Source organism: Thamnophis sirtalis, unplaced genomic scaffold, assembly GCF_051295495.1.
Source record: "Thamnophis sirtalis isolate CommonGarterSnake01/CBP01778 unplaced genomic scaffold, rThaSir2_p1.2 scaffold_7, whole genome shotgun sequence".
Lineage (NCBI taxonomy): Eukaryota > Metazoa > Chordata > Lepidosauria > Squamata > Natricidae > Thamnophis > Thamnophis sirtalis.
The window spans coordinates 56608933-56628012 of NW_028261387.1; the positions used below are offsets into that span (position 1 = coordinate 56608933).

At 36.5% G+C, this 19080-nt stretch overlaps 1 protein-coding gene across 1 annotated transcript in view; it reads left to right on the forward strand.

Annotated features, from left to right (window-relative positions):
* Positions 1–19080, forward strand: part of CAMK1G (calcium/calmodulin dependent protein kinase IG) — a 38103-nt gene that overhangs the window by 16345 nt on the left and 2678 nt on the right. The window contains exons 3-11 of the mRNA XM_014054735.2: positions 4367–4495; positions 5242–5316; positions 7619–7757; positions 8606–8729; positions 9651–9726; positions 12630–12742; positions 13343–13421; positions 15839–15926; positions 18175–18587. Coding sequence (XP_013910210.2) covers positions 4367–4495; positions 5242–5316; positions 7619–7757; positions 8606–8729; positions 9651–9726; positions 12630–12742; positions 13343–13421; positions 15839–15926; positions 18175–18587 — 1236 coding nt within the window. The remainder of the gene's footprint in view (positions 1–4366; positions 4496–5241; positions 5317–7618; positions 7758–8605; positions 8730–9650; positions 9727–12629; positions 12743–13342; positions 13422–15838; positions 15927–18174; positions 18588–19080) is intronic.

A 19080-nucleotide genomic window follows, 5' to 3' on the forward strand; every position in this document is an offset into this window, starting at 1 on the left:
AATAAAAGTATGTACAGTAAATCTCATTTTCCACTGTTCTTTGCTCTTCGTACATTTGCTGTCCATTATGTGGGCTGATGTCTGTTCCCTCATTTTGTTTTTTTTTTCTCTAACTACATTTTTAGTCTTCCTCTCTGATTTTCAATCTATTTCTGTTAGTTCTTCTGATATTAACATTTTAATTATATGTATTGACCTGGATTGGGTTACCTAACATAGGAAATCTAAAACAAAAATCCCATTCTGGATAGATTAAGTGGCCATTTTCTATTCATTACCTTGTGAACAGTGGTGGGATCATTTCAATTTAACAACCGGTTCAGTGATCATGCGGTTTGCATGCTGTGCACGTGTGCACAATTTTGAGGAAACTTCACTTTCGGATTTCTTCAGAGGAGTAACACAGCTGGTTCGCGTGGCAATCTGCTCTGCCGCACGAATCAGTTGAGAAGATAAAGGTAGGAAAATAGCACAGGCGGGCCCATCTTATCATCAGAGCTACCAGTTCATCTGAACTGGTCCAAACCAGTAGAATCCCATCCCTACTTGTGAAAGTACAGGCATACTGGTGGTATCTGGGAGCAGCAGCTACCATACCGGAATGGTGAGCTGTTAGGCCCATCAACCCACCCGTGTTCCTTACCATTTTTTTAGGGAAATGGGCTAATTGTGCACATGCGCATAGTGTGCGACGCCTGTGCAACTTCTGCCAAACATCTGAGTGTTTCTGGGTGGTAGAGTGTGCATGCATGCTTAGCATGTGTGTCCGCTAAGAATGCCCAGCTCCATCACAGCATACCAGTTGCGACAGGATCCGGAACCCACTACTTCCCCTGTCCATTGTGTCTAAGTCTACTAACCATACAATATAACAATTTGCAGCTTATAAACCATAGTCACTACTTCTTAATCTTGGAAATTGTATTTACATTTAAATCTATAATTGATGCTAGACAGTCCAAGCTTTACTGAGTCATTGTTTCAGAGATATTTCCTTAAGAAGCTGGCTCGGAGCATCAGAAATCTTTCTTTCTTTCTCCCTTTCTCCCTTTCTCCCTTGCTTCCTTCATTCCTTCCTTTTGCCCTGTTCCTTCCTCATTCCCTCCTCCCTTCCTTTCATTCCTCCTTTCCTCTGCTCTTCCCCCCCTCTCTTCCTCCCCTTCATTCTGACCTTATCTTCTTTCTCCCTTTCTCCCTCCACATTTCAGGAAAGTGCATGAGAATGCATAATAAATGTCCTTTGACTTGGGGAAAGTGTGGAGGACATGAGTTGTGGAGATGGGAAGTAGGCAGCAGAGGCCAGGAAGAATAGTTAATTCCTCCCTGTTCCTTCCTTCCCTCCTGTCCTTCATTTTTCTCCATCTCTCCCTTCCTTCCTCCTTTTTTTCCTTCCCTTTTCCCACCTAACTTACCCCAAAGTAAGTAGCTGCTACGGGGTGAAAAAGGGAGAAAATGATTGCAAGAATGGCTGAGAAACTGTCACACACCATTCAAGATGACATGATCACAGTAACAGCATCTTTCATAAACCCAATTTTCATACGTGATATTGTATTCTTCATTTTGCTTCTCTTCTACATATTATTTTGTACGGCAATGCAGAAAGAATAGTCGCAATTCTCAGATAGGCATCAATGGTACATAAATGTTTTCTTCCATCAATTGTATTTATAGCCAAAAAGTCTAAAAGCTATTTACAAATATAATATAAACTTGGCATTGATAAAACATTTTAATGAATAAAATATTTAATAAATATTATGCAATGTTTTCTTTACTTTCTCTGTTTACTTCTGAAAACACCAGGTGACAATTTTGTTTACTGGGAAGTTATCTCATTATTAAACTGTAAAACTAATAAATAATTACAATTCTAAATTGGATAGCTTCATTTATTTGATTTATAAATAAACAAATATCTCTTTTAAATCCTATATTGACAAAAGATTAGTTAGAAAGGCTAGACAGAAAATTTTAGGATGTTCTCATGTCATAATAAACTGTAGCCAACTCCTATGATGAAAGCATAAGGATCTTGGTCATCATACTGTATAAAGGTAAAGGTTTCCCTTGTTCAAACATGCTTTTTCAAGAGGCAACTGAACTGTCTGGTTTTTCTTTGAAGATGTTTCGCTTCACATCCAAGAAGCTTCTTCGTTTAGATTGAGAATCTCCATAGACATTTCCCTTGTCCAGTTGTGTCTGACTCTAAGCACAGTGCTAAGATTTTCTTAATTGAGGGAACCAGAATTGTCTGAAAATGTTTCTGTGGTCATGTGGCCAGGATGACTATACTCAGAGGTGCACAGAATACTTACCTTCCCATTGAAGTGGTACCTATTTATCTACTTGCATTTGCATACTTTCAAACTGCTAGGTGGACAGGAGCTGGGGGAAATGACAGGAGCTCACCCTATTGTGCGGCACTCGGACCTCAAATCCATGCTGTCCACTTTCCAGCTGACAAGCTCATCATCTTTAACCCCTGAACTATCATGCCCTCTTCATACTCTACGCAGGTTTATAATATAGATGTAATTGTAGTTTCAAGTTACAGTTTATTCCAGAGTTGATGAGATGTAGAACAGACCTTTCTTAACATAGGAACTAACTTACTGTAATTTACTAATTTACTGATTTGAGTAAGGTTTTGCTAATTATGAATAATTCTAAATTTTGCTTAACACAACAAAAGCTATAAATACTCTAAAAATATTAACAACCACCTTAGCTTAAATTTCATCCTTTTCTTTCTTACCATAGTTTGCTGAGAAATGCTGTTAAAAGCTGGAACACTTTGTTCCTCAATTATCTTTCATTACATAATTTTGTTCTCTTTACTTTTCACCAGCAAAACAAGGTTGCCTAATTTGAGAAACATCCTTTCTATCTATCTGGGATAGGGACTGTTATGACAGAATGTTGTAAACAACATTTGTAATGTCTTTTTATTTCATTTTACTTTCCTGACTTGCATTGTGTTGAAGTCTCTTATTTGAAAGTCTGAACAGATCCATTTCGGGATTTTGTGGTAGTTGTAATTTTGGTTATACAAAATCAAAATAATTTGTCCCTGTAAGAAATCAAAGTGTTTCCTAGAATCTTCTGCTTTATTGCTGCAGAGAACAAAGTAAGTGAATTTGATAGAAACATGGAAAACCTGTTACTCAGGCAAAAATATTTTTCAAGTCCTGGTAAGCAAGGTAATATTCAGGAAAAGCAAATGCCTTCTTCATTCAGTGGGATGTAGGAAGAAGTGATTTGATTGTTGGGATGGGGCAATAAAACACAACCAGACTTACAAATAATTCACAGTTCAAAACTTCCTGTGGAGTGATTTCACAATTAACATACAGTAGAGTTTATAATAAGGGGCTAAAGACTAAAGACTGTCTTATCTGGCTGAAAACTTCACAATATTTTAGTATTTTAGTGAGACTATTCCCCAAACAGGCCCATGGCAGAGAATAAGTGGCTCAGTGGCTAAGATGCTGAACTTGTCAATCAAAATATTGGCAGTTCAGTGGTTTGAATCCCTAGTGCCATGTAATGGAGTGACCTCCCATTATTTGTCCCAGCTTCTGCCAACCTAGCAGTTCAAAAGCATGTAAAAATGCAAATAGAAAATAGGAACCACTTTGGTGGGAAAGTAACAGCTCTGTGTGCCTTTGGCATTTAATCATGCCAACCACATGACAATGAGACATCTTCGGACAGCGCTGGCTCTTTGGCTTTGAAACGGAGATGAGCACCATCCCTATAGACAGAAACAACTAGCACACATGTGCAGAGCAACCTTTACCTTAGGGTTTATAATTACAAAAGATGTTAGGGTTGTGTTCCACCCAATGAAGAACAGGCACTATTATATCCAGAAAGCAGAAAAGTCTCTATTGGCATTGTAGCGAATAGAGATTCCCTTGAGTTCTGGTAATCCTAGTGCTAGAATGGAAAAAATCACTTGACAATGAATATTATCACTATTGTGCAAAGATATGTAGAATCCTACTTATTCTTTATAGATTATAACTTGACAATTAACATAATGATCAGCTATTCTATATTGTTATACAATTGCTACATTTTAGCTCATAAGCCTAACTTATTTCTATGCCATGGTTTCCTCTCTATTTATTATGCTATTGCACAATAAATAGAACTCAAATCTCACAGGGAATGTATCCAATTAATACCCTTGAATTTGCAGCCAAATCCCTGGATCTAATTAGTAGTGCCATCTGCTTCTGAAAGTAGTGTTAATGTATCTTCCTTTAAGGCTATATATTGTGGCAGGGTTTTATATCTTAGCAATTAAGTTAGCTACGGCAGTATAATGCCCAGCCTTTCCTTTTTATTTTCCTTACAGAGGAGCCTTTTCGGAAGTTTTCCTGGTGAAGCATAGAATCACTGGCAAGCTTTTTGCTTTGAAGTGCATTAAAAAGTCACCAGTCACCCAGGAGAGCAACCTGGAGAATGAAATAGCTGTTCTGAAGAAGTAAGTATAGTTGGGAATGCATGACAGAGTTCAATGTTTCATTCAAACTTTTTCCTCCCCAAAAAAGTCTACAAGTTACTTATTTTAGAGCAATTGGGAGGGCAGTAAACTAAAGACTGTCTCATCTGGCTGTAGGCTTCACAGTATTTTAGTATTTTAGTGAGACTATTCCCCAAACAGGCCCATGACAGAGAAAGTATGTGTTGTAGAACTTGGTGACCCTGCTTCACTGATAATACTCAGAGTATGTCCACTCTGCTAAAGCTAATGGGACAAACAAAAACCTCAAGAGTGGGATTCATTTTGTGAATTTTAATTTTATGGTTGAAAATTGTGATTTAGGTTTCAGTTTGATCCTTCAAGTATGTTTACATTATTATGAATGCAGAAGAAAGAAAATGTGACAATTTGTTTTTAGAATAAAATGTTTTAAGAAAGAAAGAAATTTTAAATATTGCCTCCTTCAGAATAGCGTATGGAACACAAGAAAAAGTCCAGCCACATTCTCGAAGAAAGCGTACTTATGTTCTTCTTCTTTTCTTTCCATGAGTGTATGGCAAACAGTAGTGGGGGAAATGGATTTCTTGTTATTAGAAACTGAAATACCTGTTTGTTCCTTAAATGAAAGTACCAGAGTTCAATCTTAATTAAAAACCATCTGGCACAAAAGTGGAGTGAATGTTACCTTGCTTTTTAATGACCTCTTATTCCATCAGATACATATTGCATTCTGTTTTTGGTTGCAGAATAAAGCATGACAACATAGTAACACTTGAAGACATTTATGAAAGCACAACTCACTATTATCTGGTAATGCAACTGTAAGTATCAACATATACATTATGTAAGAAACAAATGTTACACAATTCTCCCAGAGAAGAGTCAGTAGCTTTTGAGAATCATAGCTGAACACATCTGGGTCACACTTGGTTGTAGAAAGTGTCATTAAACAGTCAATAATGTACAATACTTAAATATAACTTCAATTGTGTAAGATAAAGCTGCAAAAATGTAAAATACTATTATAGTAATTTAAAATAAAAGGTTTCTAATGAATTAGACTATTTTATATTGTTGATCTGATTATTTTTGCCCTTAATTTCTTAGGTTCTATCATTAGTCTAACAGATAAAAGATCTGAGGGGTACTGCTTTTTCTTTTTCTTTCTTGGGATTCTTTTTAATCGCTTTATTTTATTTATTGTTTATTAATTCAATTTTTTATTGTACACTTACTACTTGTTCTTCCTACGCTTGACTTTAAAGCACCAGAAAAACTCAAGCAGTTGAAGATTCTCTCCCTCTCTATCTTTTCCACCCAAGGGGTTCAAACTGTTCTTCCAAAATGAATTCAAGGGAAATCTTGGAATTTCATAATATATTCAAGCTTTTTGCAATCTAGTTGCAAGTTTAACCAATCTTGCTTGTGGTAAATAAACAATATTTTCCTGGTTGGGATGGTTCTAAAATGTATTGCCCCAAATATATAAAGCCATGTGAGCAGCTTCTTCTTTTATAATAGTTTGTTTAGGTGTTGTAAAGAATAAAGAAAATACTGTTAATAACAGTATAAAAGTATTTTATATTAAAATTAGATTATCCCTACACTGTCTCTGACCCGCTTTTTGATCGTTTTCATGACCCACAGGTAACCAAAACTAGAAAATCATGTTGCTAAAATCACTAATCAACTTCTTTCTCTGATAATTACTGACCAGGCTAAACTAATTAATCTGAGCAAATAATAGCATACGGACAAAAACTTTACACAATACAGAGTTTCCCTGGGTATACCGAGGTAGTACCAAAGTTAACACATAGGCGCACATTAAAGGGGAACAGATCTACACATTCAGCAAAGTATAAATATTACAGAAGGCACATTCACACTCACGCACACATATACACACAATAAAAGACTATGTCTCATATGTCTCATATAAATATTTCCAGTTTCTGTACCCCAAACTTGTACTCTACCTTCAATGGTTTACGTCTCAAATGAAAATTTTCCTTTTCAAGTAGCATGTTCCCATTTTATTCTGATTTGTTCTTGCACAACCCGGACTTGGATTGGGATCTCATATACTTATAACAATTTGGCAACCCAGCCAGGAGTCTGAGACTAACCTGGCCAGTTCACCTAGCCCGGGTAAGACTTCACCCAAATGGCACCAGACTTTTTTGTCTGGGGGTGCTGCTCTCAGATTCTGCCCACTTGGCAATGCTGGTAAAGGGAACTTTGAGCTTTGAACCAGGCAGCTGCTTGAATGGGAAATAATCAGCAAGTACCTCATTTTTTATGTGTTATGGTTTGGAGAGTTGTTGGGAATGTCTGTGGGTATCCCTTTCTGCCTCTTTCCTTCCATTGCAGCTGAATCTTATTTCTTGTGTCATTCCCAGCCACACCAACCTCCTACAAGCCCCATCAAGATTTAGAAGAAAAATTAGAAGAACGTGGTATCTGATTACTAAAAAGGGTGGCCAATAGTGCATGTTAAGAATTATGCAACATAACATCCATGAGTGGGAGGATTTCTACAAAGCAGACAGATGGACCCTAAACAAAAGTACCATTTCACTCACATTCAGAAGGGGAACAAATTAATGAGAAAATATCTAACTTTTGTATGCTGAGCATTTAAAAGGGAAAATAGGTCTCCTTGTCAGCAATAAACCAGACTCTGTATTCAATGATGAATTGGAAGTAAATTCATCTAATGAAGATATTTCCTGCTAATTATATGCTAGTAAATTACATCAGGCAAGAAGGAACTTCTTTATATGCCAGATTCAATGAAAACAGATCCTACTCATTTGGAGACAGGCACAAGCATTGCCTAGTCTAAGGCTTAACTGTGTTTAATATGTCTTGTCCTGTATTATAAGCAATCCATTTTTCTTTGCAGATCCAAAGGGCAGCACTCACAGTTTATTTCTAACTGAGGCCTCAAAATGTTTAGTGGTGAAGTTGAGCATTAAAATTTAATGTGCTTATTTATGTTTTGACTTCATATGTAAGTTAGAAAAATGAAATTAACATAGGAAATGGATCATAGAGAAGTGAAACCAATAAGATTCTCTCTACATCAGCATGTAATCCAAACTAAATTTTCTTGCACAGAGTGTCTGGAGGAGAATTATTTGACCGTATTTTAGAACGAGGTGTTTACACTGAAAAGGATGCTAGTATTGTAATTCAGCAAGTCCTAGAAGCAGTACATTATCTTCATGAAAATGGGATAGTACATCGAGATCTAAAGGTATTTTTCTTTAATGATGTATATTCAGATATTGGTGTATTTTACCTACCGTACAAGTCATCCAAGTATCCATTAATTTGCAGTGGCTTTTTAAATCTCACCTGCCTCCTAATATGCAGAGCTGGGAAGAATATGGGCATGAGAATAATGTGTCTTATATTATTCTTTTCTAAACAAAATACATTTATTGCACTTTTTATTCCCCAACTTCAAACCAACTATATGCACAACAAATTAAAATTGTGTACTCTGCTCTTGGTACATCTAGATCAAGTGTTTCAAATTCATGGCCCGTGGGCTGGATGCATCATGTACTGACCATGCCCACCCCCGTTTTAGCGAAGTGGAGGAAAGTCACGATATGTCACATGATGACAATGTGATGATGCAACTTTGACATCCCTATTTAGATTCATTACAGCAATCTTATCTACCAAACAATATTACAGGTAGTCCTCAACTTATGACCACAATTAAGTCCAACATTTCCATTGTTAAGTGAGTTTTGCCCCATTTTACAACCTTTCTTCCCACAATTATTAAGTGAATCAGAGTAAGTAACACAGTTGTTAAATGAATCTGGATTCCCCATTGACTTTGCTTGTTGGAAGGTTGCAAAACGTGATCACATGATCCTGGGCCACTGCAACCATCATAAATACATGTTAGGTACCAAGCATTCAAATTCTGATCCCATGACCATGGGAATGCTGCAGCTGTCATGCGTGTGGAAAATGGCCATAAATCACTTTTTTTAGTGCCATTACTTTGAACAGTCCCTAAATTAATGGTTGTAGGCTGGGGACCACGTGTATTCAGGTAATTAATTTTCACCTTCTTATCCATAGCCTGAAAATTTACTCTACTTAACTCCAGAAGAGGACTCCAAAATTATGATAACAGATTTTGGTTTGTCTAAAATGGAACAGAATGGCATCATGTCTACAGCATGTGGAACTCCAGGATATGTTGGTAAATAAGAACATGGAAATAATTTTTAAATTGAAGTTTTATTAAAAATTACAATTCACAACAATAAAAACTAAAACAAACTAAAAAAGAAAATAAAAAAGAGGAAAAAATAGAAAGTGCAGAAAAAAGAAGTTAGAAAGAAAAGTAGAAAAGAAAAAATAATATAGTAAAGAAACAGAAAATAAATACATTAAAGACTCCCCTTTTCATCACAAGTATGAACAATTTTATTAAATATCACCTTTTTAATAATACAACAAATGATATTTTCTTTTAATATCTCATCTCTTATCTATGAATAAATGCATAAAGTCCCATCATTTCATTCCTGATGTCAGCAAAAGCCCATTAAGGGATACAAGAAATAACAAGATCTATTTTAACTTTGATCAAATAAATCAATTTTCTGTTCCTTCCTTTTACTTTGAACAGCCATGATCTTTAATCTCTTTAAACAATGCTCTAGAATTTATTTGTATATTCTTTTTTATTATTAACACATCAGTCAGGTTTTTTAATAAAAAGTCTTTTCCTTTGTCCACTTTTAAATCAGTCTCAGTATTTATCCATAGAATTGAAGCTATGCTATGGTATACTGATTAAAACAAAACTTATTCAGGAGCTATAAGAGATATGAAGAATATAGACTATGTAGGGCTATGTCAATATATTACAATTTTAACAAATATAATATTGCCTACATTCTATTCAGCTAGTCTGTGATATATATGTGTGTATCCTATATTATACTCCTCAGCCTTCCAGAATAAATAGTGTGTCATTGCTTGTGTCAAGCATGCTATTTTTCTTTGTTTTTGCTACACCGAAAGAATTCTTGAGATAATACAGAATTGATTATTTTTTCAAAGATCATTTGGTCATATCACTGGTAATTTGGGTTTTGTTGTTTGTTCACTGCAGCTCCAGAAGTGTTAGAACAAAAGCCATACAGTAAAGCTGTGGATTGCTGGTCAATTGGAGTTATTACCTACATCCTGTAAGATAATCTGTTAATTACAACAAACTTGCTAATGTCCTTCAAAAACCTTATGTAGTCCCTAGAAAATATATATTAACAATATGCTAAACCCAGATAAAAAGTAGAAAAGAAGCATTAACCCATAGTGGCCTATTCAGAGTAAAAAGAAAACAATAATTACTCTTCACTGCATTTTAGTATCTTCTACTTGGTTGCATGTTTTTGTAACAAGTTTTATAAAGTTTATGATATCTTGGGGTGTGAGAAACACCTTTTCCCAGGGACGTGCAGTCAAGGGAGGCAGGAGAGGCAGAGTCTCACCACTGTCATCATGAAAAGAAAAAAAATGTAAAAGGAAAAAGGCAAGAGCTGAGGTCAGGCTGAGCTAGTTGCTGCCAGAGTCACCATGGATGACTCTGCTTAGTGCGTAACTGTTTAAAAAAGCCTCAAAAAAGTGCCCTCTACAGGAAGAGGCAGGAGAACAACGTGCCTCATCTTGTCTGGTGTTTTATGATCACTCAAGCAGAGTTAAGCAAGGGTTAAAAGTCAAAAAATTCCTGACGTAGATGAGTCCTCCTGCTGCCTCCTGTAGAGGGTGCTTTTTTAGAAGCTTTTTTAAACAGTTAAGCAGAGTCATCCATGGTGACTCTGGCAGCAACTAGCTCAGCCTGACCTCAGCTATTGCCTTTTTCCTTTTACATTTTTTTTCTTTTCATGATGGCAGGCAAGAGCAGCTTGTGTGTGTGTGTTTGTGTGTGTGTATGTGTGTGTGTGTGTGTGTATGTGTGTGTGTGTGTGTTTGAGGGGGGGAGGGAGGGAGAGAGGGAGGAAAGAGGAGAAGGGAGAAGAAAAAGAAAAAAGAAAGATGGAAACTTATTTAGCAAAGAAGAAAAACAAATGATGTCGCTTTAAATCAGAACTGAGCATGCCTGGCTGTGGAATTCTGGGAGTTGAAGTCCACAAGTCTAAAAAAATTGCTGCCTCACCAGCCATAAACCTTACCGCACGTCACTGCCTTTTCCACTACCATTGATTCACCAATTATGGCTATTTCTGGATTGGGAATTGTCCAGGCAGAGCAATTTATGTGCTGGTAACCTCAAGGCTGAAATTATTATAAGTTAGTCTTATTAGGTCTATTCTTAAATCTGTGCCTGCTGCAAAATGCTGGTTACTAAATGTCAAGACCAACAGTGGTTGTTTCTATATCAAGCCAGAATCTACCATAATTTTTAAATAATGTTTAGAAGCTGGATTTCTAATAGGGCATATTCTGTCTTATGTGATGTCTTTGTAGTGTTGCTACTACAACCTGAGACAACGTATTCTTGGCATATGTATTACAACAATGGAATTCCTCATCCAACCCCCATTTTCCCAAGTTTATTGTGTAGCTCTGTACATTTTCAATACGAACTGAAGACCTATCTACTGTACATGTTCAGGTCTTTGGCTAATACTATGTTGTTGTGGTTCCTATATGTCATATTTTTTTCTGGTTGTTGAACTCTATGATGATTTTTTTTTTAAAAAACTGATTCCAAATATAGGAATTTTGGAAGGTTTCCTTCTATAAAAAAAGTTTTATTATAAATTGCTCCTTCACTATAAACGAGATGAACTTGTGTATATTCTATTTACAAATCATATTTTCCTTCCTAGCATTTTTGTGTAAGGTCTGCTATTTTCTGGCTCAAACAATTGTCGATCCATCAGTAACAATAGGAACTTAATAACTAGCTTGGTCGCTGAGCCTGGCATTATAGGTTGAGGGAAGTGGCTGGCCCAAACTCTCCCAAGTTGGCTTTCATGCCTAAGGCTGGATTAGAACTCTGGGTTTCCTAGTTTCCAGCCTGATATCTTAACCACTAGATGAAACTCGTTCTTCCATTTATAATCCATTATATTACAAATATTTATAGATGGATGTGGGAGAGAGAGACAGACAAACAGACAGACTAATCTCTCCTTGGCCTATTTATTTCTTTGTTTTGTTTATGTCTGCATAGTGACAGCACTCAAATAACCTTGGCAGAGAATTATGCAATCTAAGAAACTGTCAGCAGACAATGTATCAGGAATGTGCATAGATGCCTGTCATAAACTTTGTTAATTTGATGAACTAATCAAGTTAACTGTTTATAGCAATTACATCAAGATCAAATATGAACAGAAAGGGCCAGGAAGGAAGGTTAAAGAACACTGTTTGGTCTTTCTTTCTTTCTTTCTTTCTTTCTTTCTTTCTTTCTTTCTTTCTTTCTCTCTCTCTCTCTCTCTCTCTCTCTCTCTCTCTCTATCTATCTCTCTCTCTCTCTCTCTCTCTTTCTCTCTCTCTCTCCCTCTCTCTCTCTTCTTTCACAAGAATGTCAACTTTCCCTGGCTGAGAGTTTTTGGCAGTTCAAATCTCACCACGCTCAAGGTTCACTCAGCCTTCCATCCTTATGAGGTGAGTAAAAAGAGGACCCAGATTGTTGGAGGCAACAGGCTGACTCTGTAAACTGTACTTCCATCAATTCTGTCTAGATGAAAATAACCCAATAAAACATGAAGTCATTAATTTGAAGATATCTGTTCCAAGGATATACTCTAATTTATGATGAACAACGAACCTGGCTTAATACTAAGATGCCATTTATACAGGCTTTATAGATGTTATTCAAAAGACAATGTTCTTTCTTTTCTGGAGCATAATTATGTTTGGGTAGAAACTTGCCTGTTCCATTAGCAACTGACATCCAGTATGAACTCCTGGAACCTCCCATCCTCTTTTATAATTTTGGATTATAGCTACAATGAGCTATGTGTAGTTCAAAATTGCCTTATATTAGGTATATGTCTACTGATCAATCTTTTTGAATTTGCATAGAAAATGAATATAAACCTCTTGTGTCTTTTTCTCTCTCTTTTCCAATTTAATTTAGCCTGTGTGGATACCCTCCTTTCTATGAAGAAACTGAGTCAAAATTGTTTGAGAAGATCAGAGAAGGATACTACGAATTTGACTCTCCATTTTGGGATGATATCTCTGAATCAGGTATTTTTAAGCCTGGGGAAAAAAATCTGCTAGAATTGTGCCTAAAGATGCGTATACACCGTAATTAGGCAACTATTGAATAGTCAAGGGCTTTTTTAAAGTATGTGTTTAATGATTTGGGGAAACTGCTCTGATTCCTGGAACTGCTCTGCCATGGTTTTGATAGATGTGTCTGCGCGTGGCTAAGCAGGGGACAAAAGCTGTTGCAAGCATGTGCAAGATGTTCTGTGATGCTGTATCCCATTGAAGCATTTGAAGGTGCAGATGTTCTTTCAGAACCTGCAGCACAGTTAATCATGTTGATTATTATCAGATGTCTCCTTGTTTCTATTAGATTTTGCTTGAATAATTGAAAACTAATTGATACCATGAATCTTAAATATGCCCTCTTTTTAGAAGAAACAATTTGGTAAAGAAGATTCTAATAATATACACACGTTTTGGAACTCATTGCCATCTTTTTCTATTGGCTAGAGGTGCATGTCATCAGTTTGATCCCTATTACTCAAACCTAATGCTCTGGCAGATTAGTTTTGGCTTCTGGCTTTTGTGCTAAAGCCTCTTTCTCTGTTTCCATCTCTTTTTATTCCTTTTAAACAGCCAAAGATTTCATTTCTCATTTACTCGAGAAGGATCCAAATAAGAGATTTACCTGTGAGAAAGCCCTCAGGCATCCCTGGTGAGATGATTGCTATTGCATTTTTTTATTTAAAAAAGTGCAATTCTGTGATACAGTGAGAAAGTTTGTAATTGTATTCACATGGAATTAGCAGTGGATCATAAAATATAATTGACTTCTCTGATATTTTTGTTTGAATTAATTAGTATGGAGGACAATGTGCACAGGATGCTATTATGTGCTTTAGACTTTAGGTGTCTTAGACTTCAAAAGAGCTGATTTCAGCAAACTTAATGAGAGCTCTGGAAGGATACCATGGATGAAAATCTTAAAGGGCAAAATAACTCAAGAAGCTATGGGAACTCTAAAAAAATGTTATTATAAAAGCCCAATCCAGCACAATATCATGGGAAAAGACAATTAAAAAATCTAAGCAGAAACCACATAATGAACTAAGGCTTGCAAGAAATAAATAAAGTTTTTTCAACATGTAAAAAACAAGGAAAAGGTCAAGGAAACAATCCAATAATGGGAGAAGATAACAAAAGAGTGATGGGCAGCAAGAAGAAAAGCAGGGAGAAAGAACTACTTAATTGATTTTTTTGCAACTGTCTTCACCAAAGGGAAAAAAATAGCCCACCTACCAAAAACAGAACCATAAAAAACACACTAAGAATTCAAATTAAATTAGGTAAGAAAATGGTAATACAATGCCTGTTCATCCTAGACAAGTTCAAATCACTAGGACCAGATAATTTACAACCCAGAGTTCTGAAGGAACTGGCAGACATGATCTTGGAACCAAAATCTTGGAACCAAAATCCTGAAGCAATGGAGAACTACCAGAGAAATGGAAAAGAGCTAACATGGTTCCTATCTTCAAAGGCATTTTTCTGCTCCACTGGCATTTTTCTGCTCCACTAATTTAATTACTTTGTCAAAGGGGGGTGGGGGTGGATCCAGGAAACCATGGACCAATCAGCCTGACAACTATACTTGGGAAGATCCTGGAAAAGATAATCAAGCAACATCTAGAAGTCATAACCAGAAGCCAACATGGATTTGTCAAACAGAGAACATGCCAAACAAATCTTACTGTATCCTTTGACAAAGTAATTAAATTAGTGGAGCAGAAAAATGCCATGGACAAAGTATACTTAGATTTCAATAAGGTATTTGACAAAGTAGATCATAGCATACTAATTCTTGGTAAATTAGAAAAATGTCAGATAGACAGCATCACTATCAGATGGATTTATAACAGGCTGATAAACTGCACTCAACATGTCATCCTCAATGGAACTACATTTACACGGAGGGAAGTATGTAGTGGCATATCCCAAGGTTCTGACTTAGCCACAGGACTCTTCAAAATCCTTAATAATGATTTATATTAGGGGATAGAAGGAGAACTCATCAAATTTCAGACAACACCAAGTTGGCAGAAATAGCTAACACACCAGAAGACAGGCTCAAGATCCAAAAGGATCTTGACAGACTTGAACATTGGGTTCTAGCTAACAAAATGAAATTCAATGGTGAAAAAAAATGGTTTTACACTTAAGCAAGAAAAATCAAATGCACAGGTATAGAATATCTGGCTCAACAGCAGTAACTGTTAAAGGGATCTAGGAATCCTACTGGACAATCACTTAAATATGAGACAGCAGTGTGCTGCAGCCACCAAAAAAGCCAATGCAATCCTAGACTGCATTAATAGAGGGATAGAATCAAGATCACATGAAGTGTTAATACCCCTTTATAATCTTAGAATCTTGGCTTAAACTAATCAAAGAGAGAAGCAATCTGGAATTAAGGAGAAACTTCCTAATAGTGAGGACAATTAACCAGTGGACCAGAAATTATGGGTGCTCCATCACTGGAGGTTTTTAAGAAGAGGCTAGACAGACACTTGTCTGAAGTGGTATAGGTTGCCCTGTTTAAACAGGTGCCTGGACTAGAAGACCTTCAACGTCCCTTCCAGCTAGCTCTATTCTATTCTATTAAACAGTTCTGGAAGAGTCAGCCTATACAAAATCAAAAACCTTGGGGGGAAAACCTTGCATCTGGCATAGTAACCGTCCTTTGAACTGTGCAAAGCTTCAAAGGGATAATCACTTTAGCAATGCTTTGAATGATGCAGTTTTACAAAGTAGAACAGTTTACTATAACATCAAAATACCCACTTATTTTACTTCGCCTTACACTTGAGCTTTCCCTATCTTCCAATAGTGCATGCAAAAATCTCTGCTGATTCCGGGAAATGCAGGTGAAGGCTTCAAGGTGATACAATTCACCTTATTAAGTACAATACATCTCTGCAAAATTATGTTGCCTATGCTAAAGTACCTTTTTGAGACAAACCCAAACCATTCGCACATAGAAAGATGTCTAGCTAGAAGTTACAAGAATGCAATATGTATCACTCACAAACACCATCTGTCTACATGCCTGTTCTCCTCTTACTTCATCTGCAGGATTGATGGAAACACAGCTCTCTACTGTGACATCTATCCATCTGTCAGTGTACAGATCCAAAAAAACTTTGCAAAAAGCAGGTGGAAGGTAAGTAACTTGATGTTGTTGTCCTGACATTTTATGCACTGGTGCTCTTCTATCATGGAGCATGGAGATAAAATTTCCATTAGACCTCTCATTCCAAAAGTCTCATAAAATAATATTGCTCAGATAGCTGAGCATTTAATATAATTTTGGGTGTCTCATAAAATAATATTGCTCAGATAGCTGAGCATTTAATATAATTTTGGGTGTGTCATATGGTTCAAAGTATAAAATGAATTTCCTTAGTGGATACAGAAATATTTGGCAATTTGTTATATAAAGGGTTGTATGAAGGGTTGTATAAGGGGTTGTATAAGGGGTTGTATAAGGGGTTGTATAAGGGGTTGTTATGTAAAAGATTAAATAAAGGGTGGGGACACAATGGCTCAGTGGTTACAGATGCTCAGCTTGTCAGCTGGAAAGCTGGCAGGCCAAGTTCAAGGCCCAAGCACTGTGCAATAGGGTGAACTCCTGTTCTTTGCTCCAGCTCCTACTCAACTATCTGTTCAAAAGCATGCAAATGTGAGTAAATTAATAGGTATCACTATTGGTGGGAAGATAACTCTGTGCACTTTTGCCATGTGGTCAGACAATGCTGGCTTCTTCTGCCAAGAAATAAAGATCAGCACCGCCTCCTAGAGTTGGACATGACCTGACCTTTACCTTTTATATAAAGGGTAACAAATAGAAAAGGCTCTTTCAATTTCAAAAGATCCATCTCTCAAATTATGACATCTTAATTGCAAAATTTAGACTGCAGAAATAGGTGGGTGGGAGACCATTGGGTGCTTTTCTCCTTTTTAAGGTTAGTTTTTTGGGGAGAGAGTTCTTATTACGTATTATTTCTTTAATGTATTGTGACTTACCCAGAGTCATTTGGATTTGAGGATTGATAGAGATAAGAGATATATCGTATTTTTCAGAGTATAAGACACACCTTTTTCCCTTATAAAAGAGGGTGAAAATCAGGGTGCATCTTATACACTGAATACAGCATTTTTGGCCTCTCAAAACCCTGCCCCCTTTGCAAAATTGGCCGTGCATAGCCTTTAGGAGGCTTCCAGAGTGCTCCTGGGGGCTGGACAGGGCAAAAATGACAAACAATTGGCTGGTTTTGCTCATTTTTGCCCCCCTCCCCCACTGCCCAGGAACACTCTATAAGCCTCCTAAAGGCTATGCATGCTCTTTTTTGACAAAAATGGGCCTGTTTTCACAAAAAACAGGCTGTTTTTGAGAGGTTTGCAGAGTGCAAAAACTTTTTTTAAAATTTGCCTCTTCAAAATCTTGGTGCATCTTATACTCCAAAAAATAAGGTAAGAAAGTTTTAGAAGCACTTACTAGGAAGTAAGTTGAACATAGGATCATTTGATCTCAGACAAGCTTGCATAAAATTGTATTCCAAGCATTTTTGTAAATGTTTGTTTGCAGGGGCAGACAAAAATATTTTGTAACTGACTTACAATTTTGTAAAAAATTATTTTAATTGCCAGGGCATCAGGGAGCATTTTGATGTCATGATGACTTCAACAGATCCCATAGAGTACTTTTAAGACCATTTTTTCATCTTGAGAATAGTGGAAAATCTGTTTTAGCTGCGCCATGCCAGATTCAAATTCCATGTCAAATTCCTGTTAAGACACTCTTCCACAAGAGGTGTAACAAGAATAAAATATAGATCTGAATTACATTGGCCAAATTTCAAAAGTTTCGAAAGGGTCAGACAAAAATAAGTATAAAGCTGCTTATAGTTTGTGTTCCGTGGTTTGTCTACTTTTGTTTTATTGTACTCCATTCTCAAGCATTCATACCATATTTATATAAATACAGTAACAGCTAAGTTTCCTTGTTACTTTTTACCTATAGTAAATGGAGTACTAGTGAGATAGCAATAGCAATAGCAGTTAGACTTATATACCGCTTCATAGGGCTTTCAGCCCTCTCTAAGCGGTTTACAGAGTTGGCATATTGCCCCCACAATCTGGGTCCTCATTTTACCCACCTCAGCAGGATGGAAGGCTGAGATTTGAACAGCCGAACTGCAGAACTAGTAGTCAGCTGAAGTGGCTGCAGTACTGCACCCTACCCACTGTGCCACCTCAGCTCTTCACAAGAACTTGAGGTGTGTTTCCAGGTAAATCTCCCTAGGTAAATTTTCAGCAGCAGCTTATGAACATAGCATTCTTTATTCTGGTTTTATAGAGAAATTATGGTATATAATTCTCATAAATCTGTTCATCTTCTCCTTTACTAGCAAGCCTTCAATGCTGCAGCTGTGGTCCATCATATGAAGAAACTGCACATGAATGGTCATCATGCAGAGGACAATGTCAAAAGCCAAGTGCAAGTACAAATTACATCAACGCCTAATACATCATCCATTACTTATAAGGAACAATCAAGTCAAGAAACCAAAAATTTGATCCCTGTAATATCCTATCAGAATACTTCAGATCTTCATGGCCTACATGCCAAGAAGACAGAAAGCAAATATTTAGATAACCCGGGGAGCACATCAGTCCATATGACTTCTGTAACTACAACAGACAGCCAGAGCCATCCAAGCAGACCTTCAGTTAGCTGTACTCCAGAAGGTGGGACGCGAGACAAAGTGAAGGCGACTTTTTGCTCAGAAGCAGTACTCATAAAAAGAGATGCCAAGACACAGTAAGTGTCCTTTGGGATGGTCAAACTAAGTTTCGAATTGCCAAGTAGAGATTTCAGTAGCTTTCCCAATCTGCTATTTCCAATTGGAGGCTTCACTATCTAGATAGTGTAGTAATTGGGGTATCAGCGGATTTGAACATTTGGTGAACAATTGAGAAAGTTGGTGTAAGTAATGTGGCATCAGGAAAGGTGGAGATAAAAGGCAAAAATCCCTCTTTGAGGAAGATGGGAAATAAATAAATAAATAAATAAATAAATAAATAAATAAATAAATAAATAAATAAATAAATAAATAAATAAATAAATAAATAAGGATTAGGGAACTAGCAATTTCTATTTCACTTATTTTGAAATGCGTAAATTTCCTTTATTCTACTTGTTCAAAAAAGGGAACTTATGATATAACAATAAGAGAAACAACTGTTGTAGTAAATAAATGAATAATAATAATCTTGTATAACAATACAATATTTAATAATGAAAAATAAGGAAC